Below are 13837 nucleotides of genomic sequence, written 5' to 3'. Positions count from 1 at the left end.
GACTAGTGGACGAGTGTAGGAGGCAAGCAGATGGATGCAGGGTGGGAAGGCATGCCCAGCTCCATTCTGTTCTGCTGACAGTTGCTAAGAGCAGCCCAGGATACACCACTCCTGGAGAGCAACTCCACCAGGCCAGACCTCTCCCACCTTTCTCCCTGGGTCAGTCCCATCTGCAGCTGCCTGGGACCCAACCCCAGGTGCCCAGGCTCCCAGGCTGCACAGGAGCCCATTTCTGGGACCCTACTTGGGCCCTGAGTGCCTCTGGTCCCAGCCCATCCTCTTCAGGATAGAGATTTCTGGGCTCAGGGATTACTTGCTGTCCTGTGGTCAACTCAGAGCCTCTGGGAATGTTGACAAGAGAAAAACAAAGCCAGGCGTGGGGCACATGCTTGTAATTCCAGAAGACTGAGGCAGGGTTATCAACAGAGTTCAGTCTGGGCAGTTTAGCAAGATGGAGAGCTGGGGATGTAGCTTAGTACTGGAGAAAGAGACAGAGAGAGGGAAGGGATAGAAAGGGGAAGGAGGGGGAAAGGGAAGAGAAGAGGGAGGAGGGAAGGGAGGGCAGGCAGGGGAGGGCAGAGGATGGAGAGGAGCAGGGGCAGAACAGTGGACTCCTCCCCTCCTTCAGCAGTGACCCAGTGCTGACCCTGTGACCACCCCACCACAGCAATTGTCCCCAATGAGGCTGTGGGACATCTTGTCCTGAGTGCCACCCAGATAGCAGGGGCAGCTATGGCCAAGGCCCCACAAAGGAACAAACAGGGCACCCATGTGAGGGCCCCAAGAGAGCTGCCTGCCACCCAGGTGGGTCCTGTCCCCCTTTGCAGGCGCCCCAGCTCAAGTCCCCAGCCGCTCACCATGGCAGTGGCTGAGGTCTCTCTGGTAAGGAAATCAGGTCACTTCTGTTAAAGGGCACGTGGAATCCAGAGCTAGAATCCTGCCTGCAATCAAGCCAGGCCCTCAGCTCCCCGGACCAGACTTCTTGAAGGTCTGTGTCTAGTACCTAGGCTGAGCTAAGTGTAAATGAGTGGAAATCCAACAAAAACACTACCACAGGGCCTTCACACAGCCTACGGAGCTGCTGGGTAAGGAGAGGGTGGATGCAGGGCAGGCAGGGACACCTGGGCACAGCCCTCTGGTTGTGCTGTCCAGTCTTCTCACTTGTCACTCCCAACCCTGCTGAGACCTCCTTGCAATCCCCATCCCAGGTCCTGTCTCTCAAGAGCTATGCACTCCTACACTGTACCCCATTGGTGCCTCCTGTACTGGGCACTGGCATGACTCCTTGTTGAGGGGTTCTTACAGCCCCTGTACCCAGCAGGGGCTGACCACCTCTAGCTGGTCCCAACCTATTCTGAAGCCAAGGCTACTTCAGCCTCTGCCTGATCCCTCAGTTCCTGTCATGAGAGTATCTACCACCTCTGCACCCTTACGGGGCTCTGCTCCTCATCCTGGGCACCAGACCCTGGCCCAGCAAGGAAATGAAGCTAATACAGCAAATGCTACAGAAGCACAAGGTCTCTGGGTCTGTACTCTTTTTTTTTTTTTTTTTGGTGGCTCCGGGATCGAACTCACAACCTTGTGCTTGCCAGGCAGGCACTTACGCCACTGAGCTAAATCCTCAAACCGGGGTCTGGACTTTCTTGCTTTTCTTTGGAGAGGAGGACTTCTCTTTCACTAATACAAGTTTTAAAAAAAACACATTATCTTTAAATCCACAAGTCCCTCTCTTTCTCAGCTCCTCCTGAGATGCATGGCCCCCTGCCAATGGTCACCCATAATCCCATCAGGGCTGCCTGGCAAGCTCTCCCAGAAGTGCCAACAGTTGCTCCCCACCAGGGTCCCCATCTTGTGCTCACATGGAGACTGCTCCATGTGCAGACTCACGCACTGCAGCTTTGCTGTCCCAAGGAAGCCACTCAGAGTAAACTCTGCATCCCATCACGTCTCCCCAGTGTGGGCCTGGTCCTCCAATCAGGGCCTTTTGGGGAACTTGAAGCCTGTGCCCTCATATGGAGCCCTCAAAAGGCCCCAAGCTTAAAGCTGGCAGCTGGCACACAACAGACACAGCCCTTCTGTATTTACAGATTTTATTTCATGGTGTTTGACGGACACATACAGGAGTTAGTAACAAAACACCATGCAGCTCTCTCCTGCTTCCCTCTTCCCTGCTACGGGGCCAGGCTGCCACCTCACAAGAAGCCTTCAAAGGCTTTGCGCAGCTTGCATGGAGGGCGGGGTGGCAGGTCGGATGATGCAGTTTAAGGCCTTTCTAGCTCCACTGCCATCTCTGCCACACCTAGACCTGCCCTTTGGCCTTGGTCAGGCACCAGGCTAGCCCTGGCCACTCTCAGATGAGCTCAGCCACCCTCACGGTGGACTTGGTCAGCAACTTGTACTGTTTTAGGTCCAGGACAGAAGGACAAAAGATCTGACCTTTGTGCATCAAGTGACACCAGTGTCTAGAGAACATGGTTGCTGGTCAGGCCACCCCTGAGGGAAGGAGGCTGGCTGTCCACGCAGCAGGCTGCATCACACAGTGGTCCACTCCCTCAGAAGTTCCCCACTGGACATGGAGTGTGGCGATGAGGGATATATCCAGGGTGGACGGGCAGGGCCAGTGAGGGTGCCCTAAGTGGGCCTGGCTCTGGGCTCTGTTCCCCAGCACCCTGGAGCTAGCAGACACACTTGGGGGTGTGGGGCAGGGACGCAAAGTAACATTATTTCTAGGTCACAGCATTGGCACAGAGGCCTGGGGTCCAGGCAAGCCCAGGGGAGGCTCACCTACAGCACACGCAGGCAAGAGGAGTGTTCGTGAGGACAGGAGGCCCTGGGACTTGCTCGGAAGGCGCCTGCTGTGGAACATGGACCCCATCCAAGAGAACACGGTATTACGGGGAGCGGGGACACAGGGACTGACACAGGTGGACACGCTGGGAACACATGGTGCGAGGGGCTGCAGTGTGCCGCCCTGAGGCAGAAGAGCGAGTCCTGAGGGTGCCAGGTGCCCCTGTGGGTCCCTGGGCATCATGTGTCTCCGCAGTACAGCTGCCAGGACAGAAGGGAGGCCAGGTCAGCAGTCCCTCTGGCCATCACACAGGCAAGAAAATCATATTGAAAAGCAACAAGTTTACAAAAATAGAAAATAATTACAGCAGGGTGGGTGGGGTCTTGGGTGCTGGTCAGGGTGCAGGGCAGGGCCGCAGCTCTGGCCTGGTGACTGCATCTTCCAGCAGGTGCAGTGGGCGCCCGCTCACCACTACATCCCGTAAGCAGCCCACGAAGCCTGTACTGTAGGCCTTGGGCAGGGCCTGGCCCACAGGCAGCTTCTGAAGGCCCCCTATAAGGCAGACAAAGGGAAGTCACTCAGCTGCAACTTCGCACCAGAGTGGGCGGAGGGCGCAGGGGTGCTTGGGAACAGTAGCCAACAGGTGTGTCCACTCATGCACTCCTTCCCCTGGCCTGAAGGCCACAGCCCTGTCCCAGCTGCTCACTGCTGTTCTGACGGGCTGAATCCAGACTGAGTCTGTCTCCAACATTGTTACCCTGCTGGTCCCCTTCCTTGGCCTTCCCCAGACACTCACCGAGCCACAGGGCTCCATCTGTGTCCAGCTGTGTGGAGCCCAGTGGAGACGAGCCAGTCACAGGGGCTTCATTGCCCACCTGAAGGGACCCTTCCCTCTGCTCCCTGAGGGTACAAGATGATCAGTGCCCTGCCTCCCCCACCATTTGAGCCACACATCTCTGTCCATATTGTGCATGTGCCACATCCTGGAGACCACAATGGAGTCACTGCCAGGGGCAGGATGGCAGCACAAGTCCCCACCTCACACTTTCTTGCTTCCCTCACACCTTCTTGTCCATCCCTCCTTCCTTGCACTGTTAGTGACCCTAAGGCAGGCAGCTAGTAACCACAAGTGACCAGACATGACTGAGCTGGGTGAGTTAAGGTGCTGCCCAAAGTACCTGCAGTGAGCCTCTCACCTGTGAGCCTTAACCCGCAGCCAGTGATTGGTGTTGACCTTCACAGTGGAGCGCAGCACCACGGGCTGGGAGCCCAGGTCGTAGCTCAGCTGCAGGTACCCATCCACGATGGCCAGAGCCACATAGTCTGCACGCTCTGTGGCCTTGCCGCTCCACAGCACCAGCCCCTGAGTGGCCTCGGTGCGCAGGCTCAGCTCGAAGTGGTTGCTCTGCAGCGCCTTCTCGCTGTGGGGAAGAAGGGTGGGTCAGGCCCTCAGGAAGGCAGCAGGGGCCAGGGTGGGGAGGTGGGCGGGCTGAAGCTGCCGATGGGATCCAGGGTAGCTGCATGGGCAAGGGCAGCAGTAGTAGGGCAGGGGAGAGGCCGATGGATGAAGGGACAGAATGGCAGAGAAATGGAGAAAGAGATGAAGACAAGACACAGGCACACGGCAGGGTGAGGGCCAGCTGGGGGCTCAGGCACTGCCAGCGCTCACCTGTGAAAGGACCCGGAATCGGGAGCTTCCGGGCTTTGAAGCAAGAAGAGAGGGAAGCGGTGAGCAGGGCGGACAGGCTGAAGTCCCCGGAAGTCCCCTTTTCAATACTGGCAGGCATACGCTGAGCCATGCATGACCCGGCTACCGCAGGCCCATACCCCAGAGCCTTGACAATGACACGTATGTAACGCCTGTGCACAGCACAGCTGGAGGCATTGCCCGGCAAGATGCACAGGACATGGGGTAGACATGGTGACACAGATGGAGACACAGAGCTCATCTGCCAGGGAGTAGCCCTGGCTGTCCGGCACACATGCGTTGTGCATATGTACCGACACACAAGAACACATACATGTACACATGTACAGTACATCTTACACACACTTCTGTTCACATGGAACACATGGGCATGTGCATACGTGTGCTTGCACATTCATGGCAGATATGTACATAGCATGTATGCACATGGAAACTTGCACATAAATACACAGCACTTGTGGGTGTCATCATGGGGGGTGATGCAAACAGCCTTTGGCATGGGTCCTGGGAGGGGGAGGTCCCCACTTCCAAGGTGAGGGATGAGCCTCACACAGTACAAACAGCCCGACACCCATCCTCCATCCAGAATGGGAAGCTCAGGACAGTGCAGCCAGGCAGGGGGCGTATGACGGACACAAGAGCATGGTGTGGAGGGGGCACAGAGGCTACTTACAATGGGATCTCATTGGCCAGTTTGCTTGGAAACAAAGAGACAGAGACAATGAGAAGGAAGGAGGCACAAGTAGGGCAGATGCTGGTCGTGGCTTCCTGGCACAGACCAGTGTTTGTGTGTGTGTGTGGGTGGGTGGTGTGTGTGTGTGTGTGTGTGTGTGTGTGTGTGTGTGTGTGTGTCTGTCTGTGTGTGTGTGTGTGTGTGTCTGTGTGTCTGTATGGGCCTGGTGTCCTGCTCTGCACTGCGGGCATGCACAGACAGACAAGACTAGACAGACAGCAGAAGGTAGAGGGGTGCCTGGCTCCCGGAGGTGCATTACCTCTCCCTCACAGCATTGAGGTACTCGATGTAGGTCTGCCCATCAAAGGCCAATGTGTCCAGGTCCCCCGCCGACTTTTCAACCAGTCCTGAGACACAGGCAGTTACACGGGCTCCAGGCAACCCTGGGGCCTCGTCCAGCCTCAGCCGTTTGCTGCCAGAGCTTACCCTTCTCACAGTGCAGCCCTGAGAAGCCTGAGGGACACAGGCACTCATAGGTGGCTTCCTGGGGGAGACACGAGGCTCCATTAAGACAGGGGTGGCCCGAGGCTTGGGTGCAAGGGTGGTCTGCAAAGGAGGAGATGCCCACTGCCTGCAGCACATGTTCCTGGGTCAGCAACTGGCGGCCTCCCAGGGAAACCTATAAGGTGCAGGGATAAGGGCCTTAGTCACCTAACTCAGGACCCTCACTAGAGATCCTTTCTGTATGCCCACCCCATCCCTCATACCAGCTGGATGGCACCATCAAAGCCAGAGGACACCGCAGCTGCCCGGGCCAACCTACTGAAATCAGGGGCGCCCCCCACATAGAGTGGCTCCTTCAGGTTGAGCACAGTGTGAGGCACCTGTAGGAGACACTGGGTGAGGAGCTGTGGGGGGCCCAGTGGGCAGGGAAAGGCCAAGTGCATGCCAGGGTGCCCAGAGCCGGACCCCACTCCCTAGGTGGCACTGTGAGTCACAGAGAGATGGAGACGCAGGAGTCAGTGGGAAGGGGCTACTCTAAGGTGGGGGAGAAGACGATGGCAGGGTAAGAGGCGGACGGTACCTTGCGGGATTTCTGACATCCGGAGAGCGGGTGGGGATGCAGAGCAAAAGCCAGAGAGCAGTGAGGGCAGAGAGAAAACAGATGGAGGCGCAGGACAGACAAGAAAAAACAGTTTCATGAGAGCCAGATACGGGGTGCCCAGCCCCTGGGTCGAGGAAGGGGTGCCAGGCAGGGTGGTGGAGGCCACAGACCTTACTCCTAGACACTCACCGGGGACTCCCCCAGCACTCGGGGCCCATCGCCCACACGCATGGCACCCTTGCGGCCATTGCGCTCCAGTGAGACCCTTGTCCAGGTGTCCACGGCGACTGGCTCCTTGCTCCTGTGGGAACAGCACTATGAGCAGGCTCTGGGATCTGCTGTGCGGTGACACCAACATGCACTCCCAGTCACACCTCCACCAGGGAAAGCCCAGAGTCTGCAGCCCGACCACGCCTGCCCACCTGATGACTGCAGGGCCCTTGCCCAGGTCATAACGGAATTCCAGATGCCAGTCACGCAGGGCCAGCGACACAAAGTCTCCTCTGCCATCTGTCTTCTGCCCATTGTAAAGGAGCAAGCCACTGGGGCCACGGGCCAGGAACACAACCTCCAGCGCCATCTTTTCTCTGGGGTCATATGGGGTTGTAGAGGTGTCCCACTGTCCCCTCCCCAACAGGTTCAGTGTAGTTCATTCTTCTGCCAAGCCCCTCCCCTGACACCTACTGACCCCAGGTCTCTTTCAAAGGTGTACAGGCCTTTCAGCTCCAGATAGGAGAAGCCGCTGAAATCCGCCATGAAGGGCTGGGAGCCATGGTCCTTCTCCAAGTCTATGGAAAGCCAGATGGGGGGATGTCTCAAGGATGCTCGTGCTGACTCCTCAGGTCTCCTGTACCCCACTGCCCTACAGCCTTGTATCTTGTACTCAATTCAAGTCTGGTACCAGGCTAAGTCCCAGCTCCCATGAGACTGAAAAACTGAACCACAACTCAACCCAAACATTTGACCCTAATGCATCACACTGCCCTGAGTCCCTACCTGTCTGGCAGAGGGCGCCCCCACGCCCAAGGGGGCACTCGCACTTCGGCCCTCCCTCGGGTAGTACACGGCAAGGGGCTGCTCCATGGCAAGGGTTTGGCTGGCAGGGGTTCTTCTCACTGGCACAGGTCAGACCTAAAGCGAGATTGATAGGGGTCTCAAGACATGTGAGTCCCTGAGACACGAGGTTTCCACTCCTGGCACCTGGCCCAAGCCTTCTCTCACCAAAGCGGCCAGGTGGGCACTGACAGTGGAACATGCCATCGTCAAGTGCCTGGCATGGCGCCCCACTGCTGCAGGGGTTGGGCACACAGGGGTTTTCCCCACACTCGCCCACGCCAGAGCTCTGGGTCGAAGCTCCTTGCCAGCTGCCCAGCTCCAGCCGCTGGTTGTTGATGTCCAGCAACCGGATGCAGCCTTTCAGGCCAACTGCAACGAAGGTCCGCTCAAGCACCCTGGCATGAGAACAGGATCAGGGGGCAGAGGAAAAGGCTAGAGGTACCCTCTCTTACAGTCCACTGTAACCCTGAATGTCCCAAGAGCTGGGGTCAGGTCCACTCCCATTTCCAGATGCTTACAAGGTGGCCAGTACCATAAAAAGCAAAGTGAGAGGCTGGAGTTGAGGGTTAATTATCAAGACTGAAGATCAGGATCAGAACCAGGAGGCCGTCACAAATAGGACAGGGGCAGGACAGGTCATAGCCTGGGATCCAGGTTGGGATCACAGCCACCATCCACACCCATCCCATCCTCTTAGCATGCACAGAGTAGCTGGGGTCACAGAGTCAGAGGTCAGCATGAAGGTGGAGGTCAAGGTGAATACTGGGGCCTGGGCCACTCCATCCTACTCCTGCTCACACAGCAGCCTGGTCCTCTGGGACGCCACCCACAAAAAGGTCCGTGTCCAGGTTAAGGCCATCCGTGCCACTGGGGCTCTCGCCCACAACAGGGCTCTCGCCATCCACAGACAGTGTGCCCTGGCGCCAATGCCTTGACAGTTCTAGGCGGTGCCACCGGCCCAGTTTCACAGGCACGGAACTGGTCAACACTGCTGGCCCAGAACCTGTGTCAAACCTAGGGCAGGAGCAGGGACTCAGGAGATGATCTGGCTCACCCTACCAGTATCCCCCAGTTTTACCAGGACTAGCCTGGCCCACCCCAAACTGCAGGTGATGTGGCCCCGACCATACCAACTCCGCCCCCAACCTAGAAGATGCCTAATCCGCCCTGCCCCACCCATCCTTTTGAGCTAGCAGACCCCCCTCCACAATGGTTCTGCCTACACTGTCCCCACCCCCATAAACCGGTGGACCCCCACTCAGCATACCTGAGCTGCACCCGCCCACCCTGTAGAGCCAGCGCCAAGAAGTCTTTGCCACGGTTGTTCCCATTGTAGAGCAGCAGCCCCTGCAGCTCCAGTGTTCGGAATTCTAGTGCCAGGCGCAGTGTGTGGTAGGCGCGTAGGGTGGGGAAGGCCAGGAAGGAGTGGCCTCCAAAAGCAGGCAGAGAGGGGCGCAATACTGCGGGGGCAGGGAGGCTGGCTAGAGGGGGGCACGCTGCGGCTCCTCAGCCCAGGTGCCCCCTCTAATCCTGCATGCCTGTCCCCTGCACTGCCCACTCTCACCCTCCTCGCAGATGATGCCGCCCCTGCCCGCTGGGCAGCTGCAAGTGAAGCCTTGGCCAGAGTCCTGGTCCCAGCACGTGCCCCCATAGAGGCAGGGCTGGGAGGCACAGGGCCTCAGTGGCTGCTGAGGGTCTGGGGGAATGGGTTGGTGTCCTGCCATGCGGCTGGGGAGCGTAGTGAGAGGCCGGCGTGTGGTGAGGGGTGCTGTGGTCTTGCCAGTAGGTCGGCTGGTGTGACTGGGGTAGGCCCGAGGGGTTACAGCAGAGGGCAGCTGGCCTGTGGTGGTGGCTCTGGCTGTGGCCACTGCAGCCGTGGCTCCTGTAGCAGCTCCTGTGAAGAAGGCTGGAAACCAGTCTGTGGGGTGTACAACTGTCAGAGCCTGCAGGGCTAGGACACAGGGAAAGGGGACCAACCCATCCTTGCTCTCAGGGTGCTTACCAAAGTCCATGAATCGCACATGTTCATGAAGAGGCCTCCTCACCAGTAAGGTCCGGCGTCTGGATGCCTGGATCTGCCGGAGGAGGGCCTGGCCCACATCGGGAGCCCTGAAGGCCGTAGCTGAGGCACAAAGGGTACTGAGCACAGCCTGGCCCCTGCAGCCCCCACCCATCGTCTCCTGGGAAGACCCCAGCCTGGGGGACTCACTGGGGTCAAAGTGCACATCCACAATAGCTCGGACCGATCTGCCAGGCCCCAGGTCCCGCAGGCGGACACTCCGGAAGTCCTTCTTGACATCTGAGTTTCGGAACAGGTCATCCAGCTGCCGGCAGGGAAATGTGAGGACATGAGGCATCACCTCAAACCAGCTGCAGCTGGCCCTGTCCTGGCACTCCTGTGGTTCTGTCCCAGGAGCTGCCTCACACTCACCGAGTTCTCAATGCTCCTGGCAGTTTCCCCAAACAGTTCTGACTTGGGGTCAGCCATCTCAGGTGTGTAGAACAGCTCCTGCCCCTCGACCCCCTCCAGCTCCAGTACGCCCTGGAACGCCTTGGTGGCTGCGGGGGAGGGGCAGTGAGGCCCTGCTGGGCACCCACCTGGCCTCCTGGGCCAGTCATGGGCATGTTCCCATTGTAGAGCACAGCAAGCCACTTGGGGCACAAGGGCAGGTGGATGTTAGTCAAATGGTCATGAGGTTAGTGGGCACCCCAGGGCAGGGTTGGCATCAGTTACCAGGTGAACTCCTCGGAGAAGGTGCCCCAGGTTGGCTTGCAAGGAGAGAGACGGTTAGGCAAGGGTCCTGGCCCGCACATGTGTTTGGGGGCTTAGACCACGTGTGTGTGTGTGTGTGTGTGTGTGTGTGTGTATGTACTGAATCGCCACACGCGTGTGCCAGTGCCACAAGATTACAAACCCAGTACCGACCTGCTGCAGGGACAGTGCCCTGGCGTGTCCAGGTTGTTCCTCAAGCCTTGTCTTGCCCCCACTGCCCACTTACCAGGGCAGTTGGAGCTCTCTGCATCCAGTGAGGGTGTCTTGCCATCTGAACAGCAGCCCAAAGGAGAGTTGTAGCAGGAAGCCCTCTCGATGGGTGGCCCAGCAGTCACAATGTTGTTGCCCATGGGGAGCTCAAGTCCTGGGGAGGTATCACAGGGGCTCAGTCCCAGGTGACAACTTCTCTGGACTCTGCTCCCACGTTCCTGAACTCATCCCTGCTCACCCCTGACCTGCACCCATGACCCCAAACTCCTGCTCACTCTGAATTTGCTGCCAGGCCCCTGAGCCCCTGCTTACCCCCAGAGCCTCCCCCACTGGCCTCCTGGTCTCCGCTGAGCTCCTCATCACCACTCCCATTGGTGCTGCCAGATTCACCGAAGGCTGATGCGGGAAGGCTGGCAGTGGTGGAGGTGGTTGTGGGGGGCATGGTTAGCACAGGCCCAGGTCTTGCCGTGGGCCTGGGGATGCTGGATGTGGTCCAGGGTCGTGATGTGGGTAGAGGAGTAGCCTGGCTGCGGGGAATACTGCTGGGTGCCAGGGAAAGGGCACTGGAGGGGGACGGCAGCGCCTCATTCAGGACATGCTCCAGGGTGGTCATGGATACAGATGTGGGGTATACGCCAAGAGCAACAGCATCTACAAGGAGAGAGCAGTTGGGGGCTGGAGTTGGGGCAGGGGGGCCTTCCTGGTCAGTTCTGGGTGGTGGCTTATGGACTGTACCCTGGCATGGGCCAACACTCTGGGTGAAGATGTCCAGGCCCTGGCGGCAGGCAATCGTCTTCAGCTGGCACTCATTGCCGTATGTGATACCATCTGACCCACAGACCTGGGGCACAGGATGGGAATGCTCAGGCAATTTCTCCCCCACCCGACCACCCTCCATATACTTCTGACCTCACCTTAGTGGCATTGGCCTCTGGGCACGTGAGGGCTGGGCAGGCACAGCGGGCAGAACCAGCTTCTTCCACACAGGAAGCTCCAAACTCACAGTGCATCTCCACACAGGTCTTGGGCATCAAGGAGCCTGGGGCAAATATGTGAGAGCCCTAGTTCATACTGTTCCCCACACAAGGAGCCCCATGTCATCACTGGCTTGCCCTCACCTGCTTCACAACCAGTAGGGCCCAGGGTTTGGCCATCTGGACACTGCCCACACTTGGGCCCAGCCACTCCTGGCTTGCAGGAGCACAGTCCAGTCATCTGCTCACAGTCGTCCCGCACAGCACCCTGGGGGTCACAGCTGCAGGCTAGGAGAGAAGGGGAAGCCCGATGTCTGCACCTGTGTATGCTTCGCACCTGTTTCAGAGCCCCAGTGGGCAGAGGCCAGGCCAATGGGGGCCATCACTCACGAGTACAGCCACTCAGGTTGTCAGTGACAATGCCACGGAAATTCCAGAAGCCAGGCTCACAGCGGTCACACTTAAGGCCTCCCACGCCTGGTCGGCAGGAGCACTGCCCTGTGGCTGGGTCACAGGTGCCACTGTAGGAGCCATGTGGGTTGCACTGGCAGGTGCCTGCAAGAAGAGGCAGTGAGTGTCACGTGACCACACAGCTGCACCTGGCCAGGGCTCAGGGCTGGCTTGGTACTCACTGGGGCAGCCAGCCAGGCCCACACCCCTGGCAGCAGTGACATTGTCCTGGCAGCAGCCATATGGGGTCTGGGCACAGTGTGAAAGAAACACAGGTGGCAGTGGTGCCAATGTAGGACCTGTGGGAAGACAGGTTCAGATTTCAGGCAGTGCTGGTCGATCACCCTGGACCTGGTCACTCTGCCCAAACTCCCCATGCCATCACTACTCAGCCCTCTTGATCCCAATCCCTACTGGGGCCTTGGGGATCTGAGCTAGTGTCACCACATCAAATACAATGACATATTAGTGAACATAGGATCCAGAACACACAAGAAATTCAGGGGCCACTTACACAAAGAATAATCCAAAATCAGTCACACAGCCCTAAAAATATACAACTAAGGCCACACACACACATACAGATAAATGTCTCTGCAAACTAGCACACATATACATGGAGATGTGTATGAGATATGACAGAAAAATATAATGAATATTTTCTTTAAAAAATTATTACAGTTCACAAGTGTCCCAAGTAGAAAAAAAAAATTATTACAGTAAGACACACTGCCATTAATTTTCCTCACAATAATCTCTCTTGCTTCAATTTTTTTTTTTTGTATCAGAAATCAAACTAGGGGGGGCTGGGGATTTAGCTCAGCGGCATAAGTGCCTGCCTTGCAAGCAGACAGTCGTGAGTTCGATCCCTGGTACCGATAAAAAGGAAAAAGACCAAAAAAAAAAAAAAAAGAAATCAAACTAGGGGTCAGGGATTTAGCTCCGAGGCATAAGTAACTGCCTGGCAAGTGTGAGATGAGGTTGTGAGTCTGATTCTTGGTACAAAATAAAAATCGAACTCAGGACCTTGCACTTGCCAGGTACTGTGCTGCAGGAATATATCCCTGGCCTCTCTTTCTCCTTTCTTTTTTGGTAGCTTCAAATAATCTTATCCCACTGCTCCAGCCACTTTCTGAAGCAGTTTTAGAAGTCCTCTTTTGTAAGTTATCTTTAGTTGCGCTGTGCTGGCTGCCTTGATTTCATGAACTGATTTGAAGTGTTTTCTTTTCATAGTCATTTTGACATGGTACCAGGTCTATGAATAAGATAAGAACACATTGTCATGTTTTTGTAAGCGTGGCTTTCCAGTAGATAACACTTGGTAGCAGGATTCTTTCTTTCTTTCTTTATTGTCTTTTTTTTTGTCTTGTTGAGACAGAGTCTTGCTATACTATTCAGGCTGCCATGAGCTCACTCGTAGCCCAACATGATCTCAGCCACACAATGATCTTCCTGCCTCAGCCTCCCAAGTGCTGGGATTACAGGTACAGGTGTGCACCACCATGCCTAGCTACAGGTACAGGTGTGCACCACCATGCCTAATCATACTTTACAAAGATCATTTGCAAAGGAGGATTTCCAAAATTGCTTCAGAAAGTGGCAAGAACAATAGGGTAAATGTGTTCTAAGCAAGGTGGAATATTTTGAGGGAGATTCATGGCAATATGTCTTCTACTGTAATAATTTTTTTTTTGGTCTTTTTGAGACGGTTTCACTATGGGGTTCAGGCTAGCCTTGGGGCTCACTTTGTAGCCCAGGCTGGTCTCAAACTTGCAATAATCTGCCTGCCTCAGCCTCCCAAGTGTTGGGATTACAGGAGTATGCCATCACGCCCGGCTCTGTGATAAATTTTTAAAATGTAAATATTCACTCTATATTTTATCGCACATTGTACCTGCACATTCATGCATGGACCTCCTAAACCACACTCAGTTATATATACCTGTGAAGCCATGCATCTGTGTACATGCACAAGTACATTCATGAAAACTTGTGTGTGCACACTTACAATAGATGTGACACCTATACCAGACCATTGTCATTTTCCACCCATAGCATCTCAAAGAGGCCCTGCCCCATGTTCCTGGCTGTTTCATCAAG

The 13837-nt window shown here is 56.4% G+C and overlaps 1 protein-coding gene across 12 annotated transcripts in view; it reads right to left on the bottom strand.

The window, feature by feature from the left end:
• Window positions 1–2073: 2073 nt before the first annotated feature.
• The window catches only part of Agrn (agrin), a 31820-nt gene continuing 20056 nt past the window's right edge, over window positions 2074–13837 (bottom strand). For 3 of the 12 annotated variants that reach the window (XM_063235238.1, XM_063235230.1, XM_063235239.1), the window contains 28 exons: window positions 11920–12036; window positions 11678–11842; window positions 11432–11575; window positions 11228–11352; window positions 11049–11154; window positions 10626–10964; window positions 10330–10467; window positions 9762–9889; window positions 9540–9654; window positions 9333–9452; window positions 8895–9248; window positions 8598–8811; window positions 8129–8344; window positions 7496–7725; window positions 7271–7405; window positions 6963–7062; window positions 6697–6861; window positions 6464–6575; window positions 6254–6265; window positions 5937–6053; window positions 5656–5848; window positions 5489–5576; window positions 5170–5193; window positions 4458–4490; window positions 3985–4209; window positions 3585–3688; window positions 3154–3340; window positions 2074–3048 (listed from right to left, as the gene is read on the bottom strand). In XM_063235238.1, the coding sequence (XP_063091308.1) occupies window positions 3183–3340; window positions 3585–3688; window positions 3985–4209; window positions 4458–4490; window positions 5170–5193; window positions 5489–5576; window positions 5656–5848; window positions 5937–6053; window positions 6254–6265; window positions 6464–6575; window positions 6697–6861; window positions 6963–7062; window positions 7271–7405; window positions 7496–7725; window positions 8129–8344; window positions 8598–8811; window positions 8895–9248; window positions 9333–9452; window positions 9540–9654; window positions 9762–9889; window positions 10330–10467; window positions 10626–10964; window positions 11049–11154; window positions 11228–11352; window positions 11432–11575; window positions 11678–11842; window positions 11920–12036 (3977 nt within the window). In that variant the 3' untranslated portion in view covers window positions 2074–3048; window positions 3154–3182. The remainder of the gene's footprint in view (window positions 3049–3153; window positions 3341–3584; window positions 3689–3984; window positions 4210–4457; window positions 4491–5169; window positions 5194–5488; window positions 5577–5655; window positions 5849–5936; window positions 6054–6253; window positions 6266–6463; window positions 6576–6696; window positions 6862–6962; window positions 7063–7270; window positions 7406–7495; window positions 7726–8128; window positions 8345–8597; window positions 8812–8894; window positions 9249–9332; window positions 9453–9539; window positions 9655–9761; window positions 9890–10329; window positions 10468–10625; window positions 10965–11048; window positions 11155–11227; window positions 11353–11431; window positions 11576–11677; window positions 11843–11919; window positions 12037–13837) is intronic. The other 9 variants (XM_063235233.1, XM_063235240.1, XM_063235232.1 and 6 more) reach the window with 8 other exon arrangements.

The sequence above is a fragment of the Cavia porcellus genome, unplaced genomic scaffold, assembly GCF_034190915.1.
Source record: "Cavia porcellus strain 051 isolate PalLab524CR breed Dunkin Hartley unplaced genomic scaffold, mCavPor4.1 scaffold_25, whole genome shotgun sequence".
Lineage (NCBI taxonomy): Eukaryota > Metazoa > Chordata > Mammalia > Rodentia > Caviidae > Cavia > Cavia porcellus.
Note: the sequence above shows the minus strand (reverse complement) of the source record. Positions and strands in the feature narration are given on the sequence as shown.